Source organism: Camelus bactrianus, chromosome 23 (genome assembly GCF_048773025.1).
Source record: "Camelus bactrianus isolate YW-2024 breed Bactrian camel chromosome 23, ASM4877302v1, whole genome shotgun sequence".
Taxonomy (NCBI): domain Eukaryota; kingdom Metazoa; phylum Chordata; class Mammalia; order Artiodactyla; family Camelidae; genus Camelus; species Camelus bactrianus.
Window position 1 is genome coordinate 30,014,160 of NC_133561.1, and position 21,059 is coordinate 30,035,218.

Below are 21,059 nucleotides of genomic sequence, written 5' to 3' on the forward strand. Positions count from 1 at the left end.
CCCTCAGACGGAGAAAATCCGTGAAGAGTCTCTTCCATCCTGAAGATGGGAATAAAGCGGGTAATGACTGGCTCAAAAGTCAATAAATGTGAATAAAGCATGGAAGTGCCCTCCAAGGCAAAGAAATAGCAGCCTGGTCATTCCTAATAGTCTTTAGGAGCTGCCTCGAGGCCCTGTGGCCCCTGGTGACCCATTCTCACTCAACACAATATGTTTTCTCAGTTTCTGACTTCCGCTGTGGTTTACGGATGTTCACTTTTTTTTGGTCTAACACTATAAGCAAACAAGACCAGTTGTCATTTCCTCATTTTCAAGCCCTACTCCTCGTGGGGGCCAGAAATCTCTTTCAAGCTTCAAATTGTGAAGGGTTCCTGGGGGAGCAGAGGGTCTCGGTCTCCCTCTCCGGGGGCTCTTGGATGGGACCTTGCTCTGGAAGAAGCCATGGACCTCTGGCTTTGGTCACTTTACTTCCTGCCGGGTAAGTGTTTGGGGAAACACCTCAGATGCCTTTGAGGGTTGAATTGGCCACAGGCAGGGGAGTTGCTTGATGTTTTTGGATGGACTTAGTTGTAAACTGGTACTTAGGGCAGGACAAGGATGAAGGCCATAGGCTGCATTGGAGGCCCCCCCTACTCCCAGCTAGAGCCCCTCTCTGCTCTCCAGACACACCTCCTGTTTGGCTCAGGGATTGACTCGTAAGAGCCGAAGTGTCACCTTTCCCAGACATATTAGCCTGGTAATATGGGATCTCAAAGTAAATGCCTCCAAAATTCCTTCTTCTTACTGCTACATCCTCTTTCTTTGGATCTCTTTCACTGCTGAATTTTCAAAGTTCAAATCTAAATGAAGATTCTCTAATCCATCTGGTAGCCCTAATCCATTGCCCAAGCTCCATATCCCAATTTCCAGCGGCCTCCTGGGCACCCCAACTTCCCTATCCCATCAAGGTCGGAAATGCAACAAGCCTAACGCTCAGCCTCACATTCCTCACTGGTCACCACCCAAATCAGCTACTCGATCTGTCTTAACTATCTCTGACATCAGCTGCAAAATGCCAAAGTAGCTCTTCACCACCTCTTCCCTATTATCTCCAAACAGACTTTGACCCCAGCAATGGCCAATTCATGTAGTTTCTACAGTCGTATGTACCAGGATGGGAAGCAGTGGCAGCCCCAACTAGAGACGTAACCGAGGGAGCACAGGACCACCTCTTAACTAGCTCTTCCACTTCCTCGGCTGGACCTGCCTGTAGCGCCACATCTACCTTCCTTGATCTTGACTCTAACCTTATGATCATCCTTCCCAACAGTCTTCAGTGGCTCCCACTGTCTACTGAATCAAACTCCTTAAACGCAAACTCCTCCCTCGGACTCCCCTCTTACACGATGAGCTTACCACGCTCCCCTGAACTGTCCTAACCTCCAGCCAACGGGCGTCCTCCTTGAACACGAATGTGCTAGACTCCTGCCACCATACCTTTGTTCCTGCCATTCCTTCTGCCAGGAATATCCTTCCTCTTACCTCCACCATTTATGGGTCCTTCAAAATCCATCTCAACCTCCACCTCCTTCTCATACACTCTCTAGAGCCTCCTCTTCTGAATCCCAACAGCTGACCCCCTTCTGCCTTGTACTGTGGGTCGGGGTGTGTCCACCACATTTTATTGAATCAATGATAAGCATTTTGAGGGTCAAAATGGTTTTTTATTCATATTTGCTATCTGTGCGATGGCTGGAGCATAGAGGAAAGTCAGATGTTGGTTGAGTCGAAGATTGGAAAGCCCTAAAAGCCCAAGGGAATGGAGATTTAATGAAATAGACTCTGTGAGAAGTAGTAAGACATATGTGAGCACAGTGGATGGTTAACTTAGACCTGAGAGGGAAGAGGTATTGGTTGAAAGTGGAAGATCTCTAGGAGAACGGAATCTAAATTGTACCACCACTGTCTGTCCTGAGCAATATCACCATTCTAGCTGAGCCAGAGAGAGCCGTGCCCTGGGACTGGTCCTTCTCCATTTGTGCCCATCCCCACAGGATGGGGAGTTCAAGGTGCAAAAGGATGTGCCCACCCTAAGCCCACACCCACACCCACACCCCCTCCTCTAGACCTCAAATTCCCTGTCCAAATGACTCTGGGCCCGCTGTCAACAACTGTGTGAGTCTCTATCCTGGGTCTTCTATCCTAGGGTGACCCCTTGGCCTATAAAAGGGTAACTACAGGTAGCTGTTTGGGAAGGTGACAGATGGAGCTTGTACATGCAATCTGGGTAACCCACCATGTGAATGCCAGGACCCTTGCAGTGTGGGCAGGAGCCAGGGATGAGAACAGAAGGGAGAGAGGCCAGAGACTGGAGACAGACTTCGGGCCATTTTTTCTTGCATTGCCATGTTTTAGACTGGACATCCAAGGAATGTGTAAATTTGTCAAGATAGGGGGGTAGAACATACTTTATTCAACAGTTTCTTAGCCTGATTTATAACTTTAAAATACTTAGACATATGATATTTGGGTCTTATTTGTATTCCTGTCCCAGGTCCTGCAAATGTTGGGATGGTCCTGGTCTCAGAGCCCGGTGCATGAGGCACATTTCCTAGAGCCCTCAGTGGAGTTTCGTAACAAAGCAAGGCAGCTGCACATAGTGTAGGCTTTCAAACCTTTTCACTTTGACCCACAATAATGATACATACACTTGATGGTGTGACCTAGTGTACACACACCTAAAATTTCTTCTTTTTTTACGTTGGAGTCTAGTCACTTTCAATGTGTCCATTTCTGGTGTACAGCATAATGTCCCAGTCATGCATATATATACACATATATATTTGTTTTCATATCTTTTTCATTAAAGGTTATTACAAGATATTAAATATAGTTTCCTGTGCTATACAGAAAAAAAAAAACTTGTTCTCTATCTATTTTTATGTATATGGGTTATCATTTGCAAAATTTATTCTTGATTCTTCAATCTGGGAATGACTTCAGGGCTTTAGCATTTGGATGGATGTCAGTATTGTTTTTCTGAGTTGGGAAGAGCTTGTGAAGGAACAGGTTTTGGAGGAAAAATAGAAGTTTTGTTTGTTTGTTTGTTTGTTTCCGTTATAAATTTGAAATAGATCTTAGACGTTTGAGTGAAGTCCAGGTAGAGGTGTCCAAGCCGAGACTGGAGATCCATGTTTCCATGAGATCTCTGTAGGGTCGGCATTAAAAGCCATGGGAGTAGATGAGCTTGGGGTGGGGAGGGTGGAGCAAAGGAGGACAGAGAAGAGAACTGGCCCCAACACCAGCCCCTGCCTCAGCCCAGCACTGTTAGAGAAGAAGAAAGCGCGAACAAACAAGGAAATGCACATAAGGAGATTGAAAAGGAATAGCCACTGAGAGCGGGGTGTCAGGGAAGAGGAGAAAGCATTCCAAGGTGGGAAGGCTCAGTTCCACCAAATGCTGCCAAGAAGTTGAGAAAAACAAGACAAAGAAGTGACCACCCAACCGCGCAACAAAGGAAAATTTTGGTGACCGTGACAAGAGCCGTTTCAGTGGAATATCGGAGATAAAATTCTGACAGATGTAGGTGGAAGAGGAATTGGGAGATGTGGAAGTGGATTTAGTGACTTTGAGGAAGAAAACAGAAGTGGGGCGGGGGGCGGGGTAGATGAAGGGGAGCTGAAAAGTCGACTGAGGGGTTTTCCAATGTGGGCGCCATCAGGGCGCATACGCGTGTCACCCGCGGCGGTGCCGGAGGACGAGAACCAGCGAGGCAGGTAGGGGAAGGGGCTCATTACGGAAGAGAGGCGCTAAAGGAGGTGACAGGTGAGGGGAAGGGGACAGTCCATTCACAGCGACAGGACCAAGGGCAGACCGCAGGCTGGACACACACAGGTCGGTGTTGGCAGAAGTGGGAAGGAGCAGAGGATGTTTTGCATCCTTTAAAAAAACAAATCCATGCTCCGTCTGATAAACAGAAACCTCTCAGGCTAGCGCCTTTCTTCCAGAGATTCGGCTGTGAGGAGTCTAGACGGTCCTCATCACCACTCCCACCTGGAAAATCATGGATACAGGGAATCCGAAGTCTGAGCCCAGAGCAATGCCACCAGCCAAGGGTTTGGGGCCCTTTACCTCTTATGCATTATAAAAATGACACTTTTTTACCATGTTCCAAACACATATTTATATCCAATTATATATTGAGAGTGAGTTTTTGAACTACATATAACCCTCTCCCCTACTATCAACACTGAAAATCAAGTCACCCCTTTCGAGATTAATGACACTTAGCAGCCGCTGTAATTATAGGTATTAAACAGGTTGGTGCCATTGGATGCCTTCTTCCACTGCTCCCCTACAAATCATTTGGAAATGCAGTCACAGAGCCCAGAACTGCAGAAATTCAAGGGCACCTGGGATGCTTATTTAAGAATGCAGATTCATAGGCTCCATCCTAGACAGATGCAGTCACCGTGCCTAAGGGTGGGACAGGGTCATCTGCATCCTAGCAAGTTTCCCCACAGGGGGACAGTAGTACACACTGTGCCTAAGCTCCAAGTTTGGAAAATCCACAAATCTATGCCTGGGGTATAGCTGAGAAGGTACTATGAACTCCAGGGAGAGCTGGGGTCTGGACATTTTCACCTCTCCAATGACTGCTTCCTTGGGACTGGAGCTCATGTGCCCCAACGCTTTCCTTGTGCTGCTTCTGCCCAGTGTTTGCACAATGAGGATGCCTTAGTCAACTCAAGCTGTTGTAACAAAATACCATAGACTGTGTTATTTAAACAACAGATGTTTATTTCTCACAGTGCCAGAAAGAAGTCCTAGATCAAGGTGCCAGCAGATCTGGTTCTCCGTGAGGGCCCTCTTCCTGCCCTGCAGATGGCCACCATCTTCCTGTGTGCTCACATGGTCTCTTCTTGGGTGCACAGAGGGAATAAGGACCCTAATGCCATGATGAGGGCTCCACCCTCATGGCCTCCTCTAATGCTCTTACTTTCCAAAGGCCTCACCTCCTAATACCATCATTTTGGGACTGGGGCTTCAACACAAGCATTTTGGGGAGACACAAACATACAGTCCATAACAGGGGATCTGGGCAAGCTGGGGTTTACCAGAAGCTCATCCTTGAGCGGAGTGAAGCCACTGGGGTGTCTTGTCTGCAGTTGTAGACCGAACCTGTTATTTTATGATCCTGTCCTTTCCTTATTTCCCCAGAACCCTTCCTTCCTCCTGCTCTGTCTTACCCCTGCCCATTTTACAGCATCCCCGCCTTGAGAAAGCAACAGGCACGCCCCTTTCTGGCTGGGTGGGTCCAAAAATGCTTGCATGCTCACTCTTGGGTGCTGGGCTTTACACACAGGTGTGGCCCCTCTGGACATATGGGGGATTCCCCTACCCCCTTGATTTGGGTCCTTGTCCTTTGAATGGGCCACTCTTCCATTGGCGTGTTCCAGTCACAAGGCTACCTCATGTGTCTGTTTCCAGCGGATTTAAAGCAGTGTGGGTTATTCGTGTGAAGGTTTCCATGTCAGAGCATGCATGTCTGCCGGCCCCTCTGCTTTTCCCTACCACGGTAACCAGCTACACCTTCCGATCTTAACATGCCTGTGAATGCTCCAGGTCGAGCCACTCTCTCACCTCCTCTACCCCCCATCTCATGCTCCCATGGCTGTTTCCACCTCTTTACTATTGCTCACATTCTCGCCTCTCCCCAGAACGTCCTCCTCAGGTCTCTCTGCCTATCCAGAATCCTCCATCCCTGCTTCTTTCCTTGACTTTCTTCATTTTGCTAAATTCCTTGGGTCTATTCTTAATGTGTGGTCTGTAGATGAATTTCAGGAAGTTTGTGACTGTTCCTCCCCACCATGAACGTTCCATGGTCTCTCTCCTGTCCCAGCCTTTATGGGGGCTGTTCTCACTCTCTGGAAGGTTCTCTCTTCCACCGAAGTCCCCCAGCCCCACACCAACACACACACTTCACCCTCTGAATCATCTTCCCAGAAATATACAGACATTTATGGGGACTCCCTTTGTTGACAATTAATTATACTTTGTTTTACCCTCTCTCAGCCAATGCATAAGCTTTTTGATGGCAGGGACTCAGGAACCTCCCCTTTTATTCCTCCCTGCTCCACACCCTCCCCAATGCACATACTTTGTGCACACACATCAAATCCAGCCTTGCCTTCCCTCTGCGTTCCCTTCTGCAGTGAGATGGCCATCATTCCCTCAGTTGCCCTCCACACCCAGCCCTTCAGGTTACAACACAGACATCATTTCTTCTGGAAAGCCTTCCTCAAATTACATCATCTTCCGGGACGGCCTGGACCAGGCGCCCCTGTTGGCTGCTTCCGCGGAGCCCTGCGGCTCTCTGCCGTGGAACGTGCCGTGCTGCCCTGCTGTGCTTTGGCTGTCCATCTGCGCCTCCCAAGACGTGGTTCCTTCTGTGAGGGGAGGGAAGCCAGCCGTATTACCGTCATAGGAAATGCATTCAACAGATAGCTGTTGAATGCTTGATGAAAAGAACTGGAGGTGAATGGTTGTTTTGGTTGGATGGTGCCGAGCAAAACAAAACTGGACTGGAAAACCTGTTGCAGCAAATCTTACCATTTCTCCCAACATCACACTGAAGTCACTTGAGGGTCAGGTGCTGGCTGGGGCACCGTGGCATATCCTCTCCCCCTGGAGTGAGACAGCAGTTTTGACTGTATTCTCAGGAGTTTGGTGCCTGGACCTGTATGGGTTTGGGTTTGGTGATGAGTTTGAGGATTACATTAAGGCTGGGGCTGGGGAGAGGCTCAGCCTTGGGCTTAGGGCTGGGGGGTGAATACAGAGCTGGACTGAGGATGTAAATAGGGTTGGGAGGAGGCGGAGGATGAGGCTAGGGCTGCAGATCAGGACAGGGCAGAGGCTGAGGGCTGGCTGAGGCTCAGGCTGGTAACAGGGAGGGGGTTGGCTCTAGGGATGAGGGTGAGGCTGGGCTGGGGCCTCGGTGGGAAACAGGGCTGGAATTGGGGGTGGGGCTGGGGGTGGGGCTTCCTCTACATTAATTCCCTCTCCCTGCAGTATCTGGGGCTCTGAAGGTCATTCCAGAAGTCAAGCTGGAGGGACTGCTGGGAGGATCTGTTATCATCGAGTGCCCACTTCCTGAAAGGGATGTGAGGCTCTATCTGTGCCGGAAGGCGGCCCAGTCTGGAATATGCAGCACCGTGGTGTCCAACAGGAACTTCGTCAGTGAGGAATACAAACACAGAGTCACTCTGGAGCTGTGTCCAGACAGGCACCTGTTCCTGGTGGAGGTGACAGAGCTGACCAGGAGCGACAGCGGGGTCTATGCCTGTGGGGTGGGCATGAACACAGACCGAGGCAAGACCCAGCAGGTCACCCTGATTGTTCACAGTGGTAGGTGCTCCCCCAACTGGAGGCTCAGGCCACCCAGAAAACATTTCCTCTCCAAAAGGCTGGAGCAACCATCACATCATAGCAGTCCCCAGACTCTTTAACCATTGCCATGTTAGCCAGTCCCGTGGGAATTGGGATTTGTATAGTTGAAACCTCATAGAGTCAGTGAACTTCATGGTCCACTGAATTTTCTGTCCAAACTGTGTGAAAGGAACAGGATGCTCTCCTCGGGTGGTGTTGTACCCATCCTGTCCAGGGCAAGAGGGGAGGTGGGGGATGAGACTGAGGAGGGGCTGAGACTGGAGGAAACTGGAAGCAAAAGGATGTACTTGGCCGCATAATCATCCCATGAGAAATAACAGGGATAAATACAGAGGAAAGACAGGCATATTTCAAGCCACAGTTGTAGACCAAACCTGTTACTTTATGATCCCGTCCTTTCCTTATTTCTCCAGAACCCTTCCTTCCTCCTGTTCTCCTCTGCCTTCTTCAGACACACACAGCACTAACTCAACAACATAGACTCCCAGCGGCCTCAGGGAATGCTGACTGGGTTAGGGTGAAAAAATATCTCTCTCAGGGAAGTCCCACCCAGCTCTCTCTTCTGCTCCTCTTGGTGTGCCCTGCCCTCATCCCCTCGCTGCCATCTGACTGACTGAGTCAGCTTCAATTCATACCAGCAGACCCCTCCCCAGGCCTGGGTCTCATCCTAGAGGCCACCAATGGATTCCTCTTGCCTCCATAGATTACGAGCCATTCTGGGAAGAAGAGCCAATACCTGAGCCTCCAGCATGGTTTAATAGATTCCTACAATTGCACATGCTTCCCTGGTTCCAGATGCCTGCACATGCCAGCCCTTTACAATTCATATCCAAAGGTCAGTTCACCAAAGCTAGGGTGGTGGGTGGGGGAGATTTTATGGCGTTGTGAAAACAGAGAAGAGGGTATGTGTTCAGTTCAGAGTCACTGGCAGAGAACAGCTGAGTCTAGGTGTGTATTTCCCTGCCTTAGGAGAGGGTACCTCCCTGAGATCGAAGTTCTATGTCCTTCAAGCCCATCCTTCAGTCTGGAAGCTTGGCACTAGTTGCAGAACTTACATATTACCACCAGGTGGCGCCATAAGGAATGAAGTTTGTGCTCCATTCACAAAGTCTAGCTCTTTTATGAATGACTGTGGCAATCAAGCCTTGGGCAGACGTTTCTCAGCCAGAGGCCCTCACGCCTCCTGCTCCCCATAGGGCTGTCTTCCACTTGCTGGCATACAGTGATTTAACAGCTCTATTTTGCAATAAAAAGATTAATAAGGATTTACTTATACTTATACTTTTATGTTTCTATCATTTTCGTGTCTCAAATGCATTTTGACATGCAATATTTGTATCACATCCTCACATCTTCCCCATGAGATAGATACATTAATTGAATACTGTTACACTAGAGGACTCTGCTGGCTACCCAGAGGGGGATGGTGTAACTGAGTTCACTGTATACACAAGGCTGTGACTGACAGGTGTGGGCTGGGGGAGACTAGACAAGCACATAGGTATAGCACAAGGCAGGCTGGGAATTGAACCACAGACAAGGTTTTCTCCATGCTCAGAAGCAGGCAAGCTCTTCTGCCTTGGAAGTCAGGAAACGCTTCCAGTAGGAAAAGGAGTTTGAAGATATTTACTAGGTGTAGATGGCATGCTCAGAAGGCATTTCAGGCTATGAGAAGTGCAGGAAAAAGGCAGTCTAGATAAAAGGGAAGAATGTGTTCAGGAAAGAAATGGTTGACACAATGCTGTTGGAGATGAGGGTGTGTATATGGAAGGTCACTTTTCCCTGCTGTTTCCTGCAGCAACCACAACAGCTCAAAGGACGGAGGCCCCTCCAACACACCATCCCTCCCCCCCCATCTCAATCACCCACCGCCCTCGAGTTTCCAGGGTATCTTCAATAGCAACTCCTGAGCCCACAACCCTCCTGCCATCCACCAAAACCTCAAAAATCTCAGCTCGGGAGGAACTGCTCAGGCCCCAGACAGCCAGCTACAACCACCAAACCCGGCTTCACAGGCAGAGGTAAGGAGCCTCCACCATCTCGGATGGGCTAAAACCAGCAAAGTAATGTAGAGTTAGGAGATCCACTGAAATCTTCCCGAAGTGTCTATTAACAGAGACCTTTCTTGACTTAGTCTCTAGAAGCCACTGTGAAATATACCACCTATGAGTATAACACATTAACTTATTAGTTCTCTGAACAAGAACACATTTAGTGCCCCAGCAGGAGATCTTGTAGGAGATCTAAATCTTTCAGTCTCTCAGCATTTATTCAGATCTATTTGGATGGGGAAGAACTAAAGGAGTATAAAATTAGCTACTAAACTATTGACTATTAAAATTAATTTCACGTGTTTCCTTTTACTTTTTCAATGTGGCTACTAGGAAATGTAAAATTAGATATATGGGTCACATAACATCTCTGTTGGACAGCATTGGTCTTAAGGCAGGGGTACAACCCAGGAAAGTGCTGCAACGGACCACTAGGGGGCATTGCATCCTCCAAAGAAAACCTGTAATACTAACTGAAATTATTTTTGCCTAAGCAAAGACACTCACGTTAGTAAAGAAAAGGACCTCCAACATCATTTGGGTCATAGAGATAGGAGACTGAGCCCATGAGAACTGAGCCGTAGTTCTATTTGAAGCCAGAACCAGGATTCCTGATTCCTAGTTCGGTAAACTATACCAGCCTACTAGTAGAGAAGAATTCAAGTCAGCTCAACCAACATTTTCTCAAATCTCTATGTGCCAGGCATTGTACTATGTCCTGAAGATGTAAAAAAGTTGCAAACATGAGATATCCAGGTCTTAGATTATTAACTAATGCAGTATGACTATGATAAAGGGTTGTAACTGGTTGAAGTGGTGACACAGAGGGAAAAAAAAAAAAAGGATTCTGATTTCAGCATGATTGGAGAAGAAAAGAGGACTTAGGCACTGGGCCTTTAAAGAAAGTAAGATTTCAATATGTAGGGAAAAAATGGAGGGAGGACCTTCTAGGCAGAGAGAATACCACGAGAAAAACATTCTTTTTTCCACAGTTATAAGAAACTAACTCATTTAATATTAGCAATGATCTCGTGAGGAAGCAGATGCAGAAAGTTGGAAGTGGAACTGACATTTGTTGGCTGCTGTTTAGACCAGGTCCATTAAATTTTTTACATTCACTATTTTCTTTCATCCTTAAACCAATCTGGTCAACACATTTTCCGACACCCATTTACTGGGAAATGAGGCTCAGAGAAGTTAGGAAACTAATTAAAGATCACACAGCCAGAAAAAGCTGAACCTGATTTTGAATCCAGGTTTCCTGACTCCAGAGACAGGCTCTTTTGGGGGTCTCCATAAAAGTTGGCTACTTGGGTGCTGCCTTAAACCCCACCTCCCTTCCTGACCTCTACTGTCTCTCTCCCCCTCCTTTCCTGTTCAGAGCCTTCAACCACAGCCCAGGACGGATGTCTGCGATGGAAGACCAAGGATTCCACATCCTGATCCCCACCATCCTGAGTCTCATCCTGCTGGCATTTATGGGACTGTTGGCAAAAAGGGTCATTCAAAGGAGGAAAGGTGAGGGGGTCGGGCTCCGTTAGGGAGCGCTGAGCTGTCCAAAGGGCCCAGAGCACTCAGACCACTCCGATCTCCCGGGAACACTCAGTTACTTTAGATGAGCAGCCTAGGATATGGGGAACGTGGGAGGGGCTCACTTGTCTGGAAATGGGGACGGGGAAGAGCGCGGCCTGGACCCTTTGGTCTTCTGCAGAGGGCAAGGCTGTGCCTCTTACATTACATTCTGAGCATCTACAGTCAGACGTTGCCAGACACCGGGGAGGAAGACAGCCTTCAGTTTCCTAAAACTTGGGGCGGGGAGGGGGTGGCCATGGGCCTCTGACGCTTTTTTCCTCTCTCCCCGTGGTTTTGCCCCGAAGCTCTCTCCAGGCGGGTCCGCCGACTGGCTGTGAGGATGCGCGCCCTGGAGGCCTCCCAGAGGCCCGTGTCGCAGCGGCCCCGCGTGTCGCAGAGGCCGCGCACCCAAAACAACATCTACAGCGCCTGCCCTCGGCGCCCTCGGGGGACGGACGCTGCTGGTGAGAGCGCGGGCAGGTGTGGGGAGAGCGGGGCGGGACGGGGCGGGAGCCGGAGCTGCAGCAGCAGAAACCCGCGGCGCGGAGGGTGAGCCGGAAGGGCAGCGCCTGGGGGGCGGCAGGATCGGCCCCTGGTCCCCAGGGCAGAGCTGGGGGTGGGGCTGGACCCTTAGCCCCGCCCTCATCTCGGCCCTCCCCGTTCCCCCTAGGTGTGGGGACCACACCTCTCCCGGGCCCCGGGGCGTCGGCGCCGCCCGCCAGGCCACAGGTAAGCTCCGCCCCGCCCCGCCCCGCCCATGATTGGCAGCTGCGGCCCGAATGGGCGGCCCCAGGCCTGGGCGTGGACCAGCACGCAGTCACTCCAGCTTGGCTTGGCTGGAGGGCGCGGGCTTTCCCAGCGGCTCCCGCGCGAGTCCGGGAAGAAGGATAGGTTTCCTCCTTAAACCGTGTCAGTAGACGACTACCCGACAATTGTGGTAGATTTAGTTGCGTGGCTTTTAGCCAAGCGTTTCTCGTGGGATAAATGGGAGCTTAGCGAATGATAGATGGTAACTCTCCAAACGCATGAAAGGCTTTCCTCCGTGTGGAAGAGATTCGATTTCTAGGAGGTCTTAAGTAGGTGGAAGTTACCCAGTTTCACATTAATATGAGGAAGTACTTGCTAGTAAACCCTATAAAATGAGAGGATACAGTTTACCCATCACTGAAGGCAGCTAAGCCTGGCCTAGAGGATGACTTGGCAGATGAAAAGATGTAGACAAGGATTCAGCACTTTGGGTGAGGAAGACTCCTCCTGAAGTCCAGGAACGGGCATAGGGAACTCATCTTTCTGTCGATGGCCATCGGCAGAAGGAGGGTGAAAAACCTTTAAACCATCCATTCATCTTTGTTTTCCCAAGTTAAGAAAGGGAAACATTTAATTCTCTAAAGTAGCCCACACTAGCTAAAACATGATTACTCCAGTAACCAGGAAAAACTAAATGGGGCAAATGTCCCCGTTTTAATTAGGGTGTAGACTAAGCTGCTGAGGCAAGCACTCAACCACCATACTCAGAGGATAGAAGCCTGTCTTCCTCTTAAGGCAGGGGGCCAGGAAGAGGTGGCCTGGGCCACGGGGTCATCCAGGGACTCAAATGCCTTCTGTCTGTTGCTCCACTGTCCTGTGGAGTCTTACCTCGTCTATGGTCGACGCTCAATCACCAGCACTGTATCTGCATCCCAGCCCATAGGAGAGGGAAAGGGAACGATGCTTCTTTAAGACCGTAAGCCTGTAGTTTCACATATCACTTCCGTTGGCATCCCATTGGCCATAATTTAATCATGTAGACACATCTGCCTTCAAGGGAGGCCGAGAAATGTATTCCTGGCTCAGCAAACTTGCGTGTTTTGATAAAGGGGAGAGTGATGTCCGCCAGCAAGCAACAGCTCTGCCCTGGTCATGTCCGGCTGCTTAACCTTGCCCTTACCCAGCCCTGCCAGAGAAGGTTCACAGTAGCTTCGGTAGATCTAGCGGTGCCCATCTGCTCTCCCCTTACCCCAGCCCTTTTCTCTTAAACTGCTCTGTGACCACACACGCCCTCACCTGTGCCTGAACCTTGCTCAAATTTCACCCTTCCTCCCTGCTTGAAACTCACAGTTCTGCTATCAGAGACCAAAGTTTTGATGGAACAAGTTCACAACAAGGTTCATATGATGAATGACTGAATATTTTAACCTTGATAAGGAATGGCTTTAAAAATGTTTAAGCTCAATAAATGAATCTTAAACGACGAACTGTAACAGGTAGTGGGAGATATATTTTGGAAGCAAGCTGCTCATTCCCTCTCTGGTCCAGTATGAAACATAATAGCTCCTTTCAGTGAGCTCTTACTCAGTGCCTCCTATGTTCAGGGGGGCTGGCCTCTTAGTTCTCGGCACTTGGTTACAATATGTGACTGTCCCTACTGCAGCCTTTTTGGGTAGATGTTACAATAATTGTGCCATGTTGAGGTCATGGGACAGCTCTGCCCTCTGAGAACTGACCCATCCTGAAGGCAGATGGTCCTGAAGTTTCTGCCCAAGGGAGAGGAGCTCCGCATGGCCTGCCACCTTCCTCCCCTTCACCAGCCGGCTTCTTCCTAGAACATACTGTCATGTCACCTCACAGCATCTCCATGGAATAAAAGCCCTATGGAGGTGCAAGGGATAACTCAGCCTACTTCCGAATTCCTCCCTAAGAAGATGCATATTTATTCCACAAGTCACATCATCTAATTCTATAGAGTGGAAACTCTTCCAGACCCTGGTTCTCCTTCAGACCTGTGCTCAGTCACATGATTTTTGTCTGAGCCCTATTGACGTCACTTCCTGCTACATTAGATCAAAGAGCTTTCCAGTTATCTAGGGTGAGACACCATGCGGAAAATCCCCAAGGCTGAGCCACTTGATGGAACTCAGCCACCTCTGTGTCTTGCCTTCTAGGGGTCAGCAACCATGCCCATGGCCCCACTGCCCACTGTGGATACTACAATCACCTTACCCAAATCCAGTGATGCTTCTTTGGTTGTCCCCAGGTGTCTGAAACTCCCTGGCTCCATGCCCCGTCTCTGAAGGTCAACTGTGAATACGTGAGCTTCTACCACCAGCCTGCTGCCAAGATGGAGGACTCTGATTCCAATGACTACATCAACATACCCTGCCTGACTCAACTCTCCAGCCATCCCCCGGGGCCCAGACCTGGGTGCCAATGAGTCTGGTCTGCCTGCTGGTTTCCGACACCTGCTCCGTCTGTTTTTGGAACCCTCCCCCCGCCACGCCACCTGGAGTCTCATCCCTGTCCGTTAGCTCTGAGATAACTTAGCACCCTCAGCCCCATCCCTTACTCTTCTTGAACACTTTTGAAGCCCTCTTCCACTTTCCGGTGGGCTCTGGGGATGCAGAACTTCTGTCCCAATGCCACCTGCTTCCTTTCCAAGCCATGCGACAGGCACTAGGATTTGCAGAGTGTCTTTGATCACAGGGTCTTTGCCACTCTGGCCCTAGACCACATGACGTTAGGCTGGAGTGCAGATCTCACTGTTACTTCGGAAGCTTTTCTCAGGCTTGGGCTTCACACCGATAGAAGATGCCTGGAATGCTTTGTGACCACGTGCATCAGCCCTAAGCTAGGAAGGGGCCCTTGGTATGAAACGCCCCAGACAACATCTTTGCCCTGATCTTAAGGCTGGCACTTACTAGTGAGTTTTTATTCATCTGGAGTCCTATGGTGCAGACAATTTATTTTGATATGATGAAGGGTTGTAAATTTTCAGAACCATGCTTGTCCTCATGATATATGTATACGTCCTGTTCACTCTGAGTCTTCCTCCCTTGATGTACATAGGTACCCCCACTCCAGCGTTTTCTCTTTTTTGGAAATAGAATCATTTTTGTCATCTATTTATCCTTCTTCCAGAGCCGAGCACTGATATTTGTGCCCTTCTCTTAACCTTGGTCTATTTTAGCTACCCAAAACCGTTACACCTCTCTGCTTTCAGAAATTCACCTCACCTCTTTGCCAGTCCAGGTAACTTATAGCCGGTGGAGGAGGAGGAGAGGAAGGTGACCTGGGATTCCCGGAGGGCCAGGTGCTCTGCGATAGCATTCACATCACGGGAGAATAGACATCCCACCTCTTGTGCGTACTCATTCTGGTAAATGCACTGAACAAAGGCATAGGTAGGCAGACATTATGTCTTTGGATGGAAGTCAACTATAAAGTTCAGCCAGAGCCTGAGACTAGAGAATGCCCAGTTTTGCTTTTAGGAATAAGGTCTTTCCCAGACACACAACTCAGCCTCACCGGACACGTGTCCAGTAATAGAAAGAACAGGCTCCCCGACGCGAGGTCCCTGCCTTTTATTAGCAGGGAATGTCACCACAGATGGGACAGTGCATCCAGGGACAATGACACCATCTGCACTATCAGCTTGACCCTGGCCCCCGCCCAGGTGGCAGATAAGGGAAGAGTGAATGGGATAAAAAGGAGCACACCGAAGGGCCGGGGAAGGTGGGCATGGGGGGCAGTGCAGGCAAGGAGCGCAGTGCTCAGGGAGAGCCTGCTTTGTGCCAGGCACGCCTCTACATTGTCTTTTATCATGTACATTTCAAACCAGCGCCCCTCACCCGAATGCTCTGTTCCTGCAGATGTCATGGTAATACGATGTCCTGAAGTTCAACTTAATATCCCAACATTTCTCATTGTTCCTCAACAATTCAAAGACAAGTTTTGGGGGGTTTTTTAAATCCAGTTTATTAAGCATTTATGGAGCATCCATCACTGCCCCACATGGTGGCAAGGGTTGTGAAGGGTAAGAGAGGAGCGTGGGGCACTGTCCTTGCTGCCTTCACAGAACTTTCAGTCTGATAAATAAATATGGCATCAGTTAAAACACTGATAGGAGTTAAATAGAGTTGTAATAAATACAGGAATCTGCTTTGTGGAATATTTACAGCGTCTGAGGGAACCTCCTGTAACTTAAAGGATGAAGTCTTTGAGGATAAGCCTGGGCCAGGAACGGAATGGGATTCATGGTCAAGGGTGTAGGGTGCCCAGCGAAAATCACAGAAAGGGACGCTCGTTTGAAATGGCACGGAGGCCAAGGAGGGTATCCTGGTGGAGGCGTTCAGAGCTGTTGGAATTTCTCCATCCAGGTCAAAAGAATGTCAACTTCTCCAAAGGCTTTGGTCACAGCAGCTTCTCTGTCCAACTGAAGGGAAAAGATAGTTGAAGATCTGTCATGTTAGCCACAAGAATAGGTTTCCATCCAACCCCTGAACCCTGCCTGACTCCAAATCGTGGGCTGCATCCCCTATGGGATGGCCTCTGATGACGTCACCTACCCATCGATTGTTCCCTGTCTATGCGTGTTGTCTGCTTCGTTTGAAGTGTCGGGGGATGATGACAAATGGGCCAGTGAGTAGCAGCAGATAAGGAACACGGGAAAAGTATCTGGAGTCCCTGACAACAGGAATAACCGAACCCCAGCATCGGGTGGATCTGGTCTACCTCCTGAATCCATCATGCAGATGAGGAAACTGAGGCCCAGGTGGCCCCCTTCCCTTGTATGTCACTGCTCTTCACAATTTATTTATAAGCTGGTGATCAAAAAACCGATCAAAATTGTGTATGTTTTGGGGGGATCTGAGGATGAAATTTGGATTTTTTTGTTGTCTCAATTTGGGAAAAGGCAATATAATTCCCACAATTCTTTTTCACAAACTAGACCGTTTGAGCATTATGAAAAATACTGCAGATGTCTGTCGTCGTTGGGGTGGGGGGTCTCCCTTCTTTTTTGCTCTCTTCTGACTGCCTTTGCCTACCCTCAATGTCCCTGCTAGTGAAACCATCATGTAGGGAAATATGAGAGCGTTTTAATCTGAAACTGGCAGGAGGCTAGGCCACGTCATTTGTGGTGTTTACGCAAACTATATGCCAATTTGTGCAGATGTAGCTGCCCTCCTGCTACGTCAGGTGGCTCTGGGGCAGGCCAGGTGGTGTCACCTGTATTGAATTCTGCATTAGGTCCCTGAGGCAGTCTCAGGTGACAATTCAAGCTAATGTCCTTCTGGCTGGGCAGCTCTCAGTCCAGGCCTTGATTACCTGTTTAAATGCTCGCTGGAACAGCAGAAACCTCTTGCGTGCACTTTCCCTGGTGGAAAACATCTTATTTTCCTGCTGGATAACAGAAAAAAAAAATTGTCCCAAGTGTTGGCTGGGAGCAGAGGCAAGCCCTCTCCCACTCCTTCCTAGTGATGCCAGAGGGCATCCCACAGCCTAAGAGGACAGCTGTAAACCCCACATCCTCAAGGCAGCCAATGCTCACCTCCCACCGTCTGGCAGGGACTGCCTCCTTTAATTCTCACAGCAATCTTGCCAGGTAGGGGTGATCATCTGCATTTTATAGATAAGAATACTTCAGCCCAGGGAGGTGTCCCCCCACCCCTTGCAAAGGGACACCCACCCAGTTGGTTAGAAAAAGACCTGGACTTGAACCCAGAACTGCTGACGTCCAGAGCCTGTGCTCCTTTCCAGGACAGCTGCAGCCCCTTGTCATGGAATAAAAGCCAGGACAGATAAGGGAGGAGTTTTCTGAAAACACAGTGTTTCCTGTGGGCTCCGGTCCCAGCTTTGTTCTACTCACACTGAGTTGCAGTTTTGACACGATGACAATAAAATTGTTGGCCAGAGTAGACAATGACCTCAGGATCCTGAACTCTGCTGCCTTACGGCGGTAGTTTCGAAAGACGGTGTCCAAGTAGAACTTCAGCAGGGCGTGGATGAGGTAGCAGCTTTCAGCCTCCTGGGGAGGGGTGGGGTCACTGCGGAGCCCAGGCCACTGCCCACCCCAGCCCTGCTTTGAACAACCCACAAGCCATGCAAAGCAAGATATCCACAGCGGGGCAGGGATCTTCTAGGAAATGCTGAAAAACGTTAGATCTGAAGGAGCCTTCAGGTGCTTTTGTTTGCCAGGAGGACTCAGCCCCAGAGGGGAGGGACAGGCCCAGGGTCCCATGGCTGGTCAGTGGCAGACACAAGCCCAGCTCCCAGCACTCCTGCCTCCCCATCTGGTCCATATTCTTCCTTCTGCACTACACGGCCTCTCTCATAGCTGTGGGAGCTGATGAAAAGCACTAGAACTTGGTGGTTGAGAGCTGGCAGGGACAGGACCTGGGGGGAAAAGAAAACCTCCTGGAGCACGGGGATTGCACACTGGCCCCCTGGGGTGCTGCAGAGGGAAGTTCAGCATCTCTAAGGGATGAGGGCTCAGTCGTTTGTGCTCACCGACTACCTAGATGGGTGAGGAGGGACGGGTGAGAAAAAAGGAGGGGCATGGAAGAGGCCTAACAGACGCCCACTGGGCTGACACAGGCCAAAGAGAAGGCAAATTTGATGACAACTGTCTGCTAAATGGAGATAGATGTTTACAAGCCTTAATCCCTGCCCTTCTCCCTGTGCCATACACTCATGTAACCACGTGGCCCAGATACTGTGCTGATGACCCCAGACATCACTTCTCTGGCTCACTACCCAGCCCCGTCCTGCGTGGGCTCAGCCCAGGGTGGAAGTGAAATTTTCTGTCAACCTAGACAACCCCTCAGCCTCACCCAAAGAAGACCAGCCACCCAGAGAGAGGCATCCTCCTTCCCCAGAGTCTGATTACCGAGACGTTCTGCAGAACCTCCTTCCGCAGCAGCCGGACACTCGTGATGTTATCCTGAGCTTGCTTCAGGAACAGAAGGAAAAGATGTCTCCAGGTTAGGGGGTCACCATAGAAACCAGCCTTGCAACTTCATGCTGCTTCCCCAGACCACTAAATCTATCCAGCTTGTGAGATCCCTGAGGCCAGACAGAGGACCTAGGAAGGGTCGTGCTGAGCTGCCCCCTGGGGTGGGGGTACAAGTTTCCAGCCACAGAAAATCACTATTCTTGGCCTCTGGGGGCAAATGGAATCCTAGGAGTTCTTAGAGCTTTGCTGAGGGACCTGTTTGATTCCTTTGGTCATTTGCGGCAGGAAGAAATAAGCCCATTGGGTTTAAGAATGACTCAGGACAGGATTTTACCTCCATATTCCATGAGGGGTGGTGGAGGCTGGCCCTTGGGGCTGCCAGCCACTCATCCCAGTGTTTGGATTTCGAGTCAAAGAATCCTTGAGAGGAAGGAACTTTAGAACTCATTTGTCCCACCTCCTCATGGTGCAAATAAGGATGGGGGCGGGGGTGGGGTTGCTATACTAGTTGGTTTCAAGGTCAGGATCACGGGTAGATGTCCGGTCCCCAGTGCAGCACTCCCCCATCTCCCCAGGCTGCCCTGTCAAGCTCCCTCTTTCTGCCGTGCATCTGGATTGTCCTTTAAGGAGTACGTGTCCCAATCTGCATTAACCATTCTCCCGACCTTTAGCCAAGGCAGGTGGGAAGACACTAGCAGGGGCAGGCAAAGCAGTAGGTACAAACTCCAGCGGGTCTCCAAGGATTTCCTATGACTTCCCACTGGTGGAGTCTCGTGTCCCGCTGGGACGTAGATGATGCTCAGATGAATCAAACTCACTTCCTTATTCCCCGTGGGCTGTGTTTACTTCCTAGAGACTGCCCACACCCTCTAAGCCTCAGTTTCCTCATGTGCAGGAAATGTGGGCTTGTGATATCTCTGACTACACAATGTTCTTAGATAGAAAAATGATTTGCAAGCTGTGAAGGGCTCCTTAAAATGGTACCTGCCACCCACAATCACCCCCACGGCTGGATCCAGGACAGCACTTCACTCACCACAATGTCCTTCACGGCCCGGAAGGCCTCCCACAGTTTCTGGAGAACTACCCCTTCCACTCGACAGGGCCCAAACTGCAATTCTTGGCTCTGGCCCCCGGGCCCGCAGCTCCAGAGAAGCAGGATCAGACTCAGGCGGGGAAGGGCAGCCGCGTGCACCGGGAAGCCCATGTGCTGCAAAGGAGGGACCAGCACGATCCTGCTGGGAGACAGGGAGGCATCCCACTGAGGCAAGCTCTCTGCCCCAGGAGGGGTACTTTGCCTCGTCCAGCCTCGGGGACACAGGATGGGAAACCTGAGACTAGGGTGGGTTCCCAGTGTTAGAATGTCACAAACGCATGGCCTGACTGGGGTGCTCTGGGGTGGGGCAAGGGTCTTTCTGCCCCTCAATCTCATACCTACCAATCTGGCTAACTCACTCTCTGCCCCCATCGCCCCCACCCACACCCAGCCACACCACACACACACCCTGCATCTCCTTCCTTGCTCCAGGACACTTGTCTATAGCCAACAACTTGCTAGTCAGAATTTGACCAAAAAGAGTGAAGAAATGGGGACTCATCACATGCCAAAGAACACACAGACAGAGCCCCAAACTCCGGAGAATAGAGAGCTTAACGAGCATTTGCTTGTCTGAGTCCTGCCCTTAAGTCACAGGGCACACGTGGGCAGGTCTTGTCCCCTCCCCCAGGAGAAGGCCACCTCTGACTCCTCCTCAGAAGCGAGCCACGGGATTAATCCTGGCGCCCGGAGAAGGGTGCAGCTGGCAGGTTCTGGTCATACACTCCCTCTGCCACCTCAACTGACCGACTCACTCTTGACTCTAAGTGCTAACCTTTCAGGTAGCTGAGCAAGAGGAGGAATCAGATTTCTGGATGAATCACCTTGAAAACCTTCCTCTGAATGACTGTGTGAGGAGCCCCAAGCTAGGGGAGAGCAAGCCTGCTGTCGGTCCGTCTGCCTGCATGGCTGTGGGCAGATTCCTTCTCCCTGACTTCTTGCCCTTTGCTTTTCTTGCTTCCTTCTTGCCTACCCTCCCCCCCCACCCCCCCGCTCTCTGCCTCCCTTTCTTCTTCCAGGAACTGGTCTCACACCTGAAGACGCTCAGGCTTCCTTCCACCCTTAGACTGGGCGGGAAGCTGGGAGCAGGCGTGTCTCTGGAGCGCCTGCCAACACCCGGGCCAGAGAAGCGGGCCCCGGGCCAGCACCCGCTGTCCTGTCTTGCAGCTCTGGGCTCAGCATCTCCCTTGGTGTTTCCGTTCTC

At 50.3% G+C, this 21,059-nt stretch overlaps 2 protein-coding genes across 2 annotated transcripts; one reads left to right on the top strand and one right to left on the bottom strand.

Annotated features, from left to right (window-relative positions):
- The first annotated feature begins 295 nt into the window (after nt 1-295).
- Nucleotides 296-14,929, top strand: FCMR (Fc mu receptor). The gene is made up of 8 exons (XM_074351937.1): nt 296-478; nt 7,051-7,386; nt 8,132-8,263; nt 9,227-9,449; nt 10,861-10,997; nt 11,357-11,515; nt 11,722-11,780; nt 14,065-14,929. The coding sequence occupies exons 1-8, from the start codon at nt 442-444 to the stop codon at nt 14,239-14,241; spliced, it is 1,260 nt and encodes a 419-aa protein (XP_074208038.1). The 5' UTR covers nt 296-441; the 3' UTR covers nt 14,242-14,929.
- Nucleotides 14,930-16,155: 1,226 nt separating this feature from the next.
- On the bottom strand, nt 16,156-19,974 carry IL24 (interleukin 24). The gene is made up of 5 exons (XM_010963289.2): nt 19,796-19,974; nt 18,694-18,756; nt 17,674-17,832; nt 17,133-17,207; nt 16,156-16,239 (listed from the first exon to the last, which is right to left on the bottom strand). The coding sequence occupies exons 1-5, from the start codon at nt 19,964-19,966 to the stop codon at nt 16,156-16,158; spliced, it is 552 nt and encodes a 183-aa protein (XP_010961591.2). The 5' UTR covers nt 19,967-19,974.
- Between the last annotated feature and the right edge of the window lie 1,085 nt (nt 19,975-21,059).

Excerpts from the sequence above, each read along its gene's own strand:
- FCMR (XM_074351937.1), top strand. The coding sequence starts at position 442 with ATGGACCTCTGGCTTTGGTCACTTTACTTCCTGCCGG. Across the intron at positions 9,450-10,860 it reads ACCCGGCTTCACAGGCAGAG|AGCCTTCAACCACAGCCCAG; the intron begins GTAAGGAGCCTC and ends TTTCCTGTTCAG. Across the intron at positions 11,516-11,721 it reads TCGGGGGACGGACGCTGCTG|GTGTGGGGACCACACCTCTC; the intron begins GTGAGAGCGCGG and ends CGTTCCCCCTAG.
- IL24 (XM_010963289.2), bottom strand. The coding sequence starts at position 19,966 with ATGGGCTTCCCGGTGCACGCGGCTGCCCTTCCCCGCCTGAGTCTGATC. Across the intron at positions 18,757-19,795 it reads GGGCCGTGAAGGACATTGTG|CAAGCTCAGGATAACATCAC; the intron begins GTGAGTGAAGTG and ends CTGTTCCTGAAG. Across the intron at positions 17,833-18,693 it reads AGGTTCTGCAGAACGTCTCG|GAGGCTGAAAGCTGCTACCT; the intron begins GTAATCAGACTC and ends ACCCCTCCCCAG.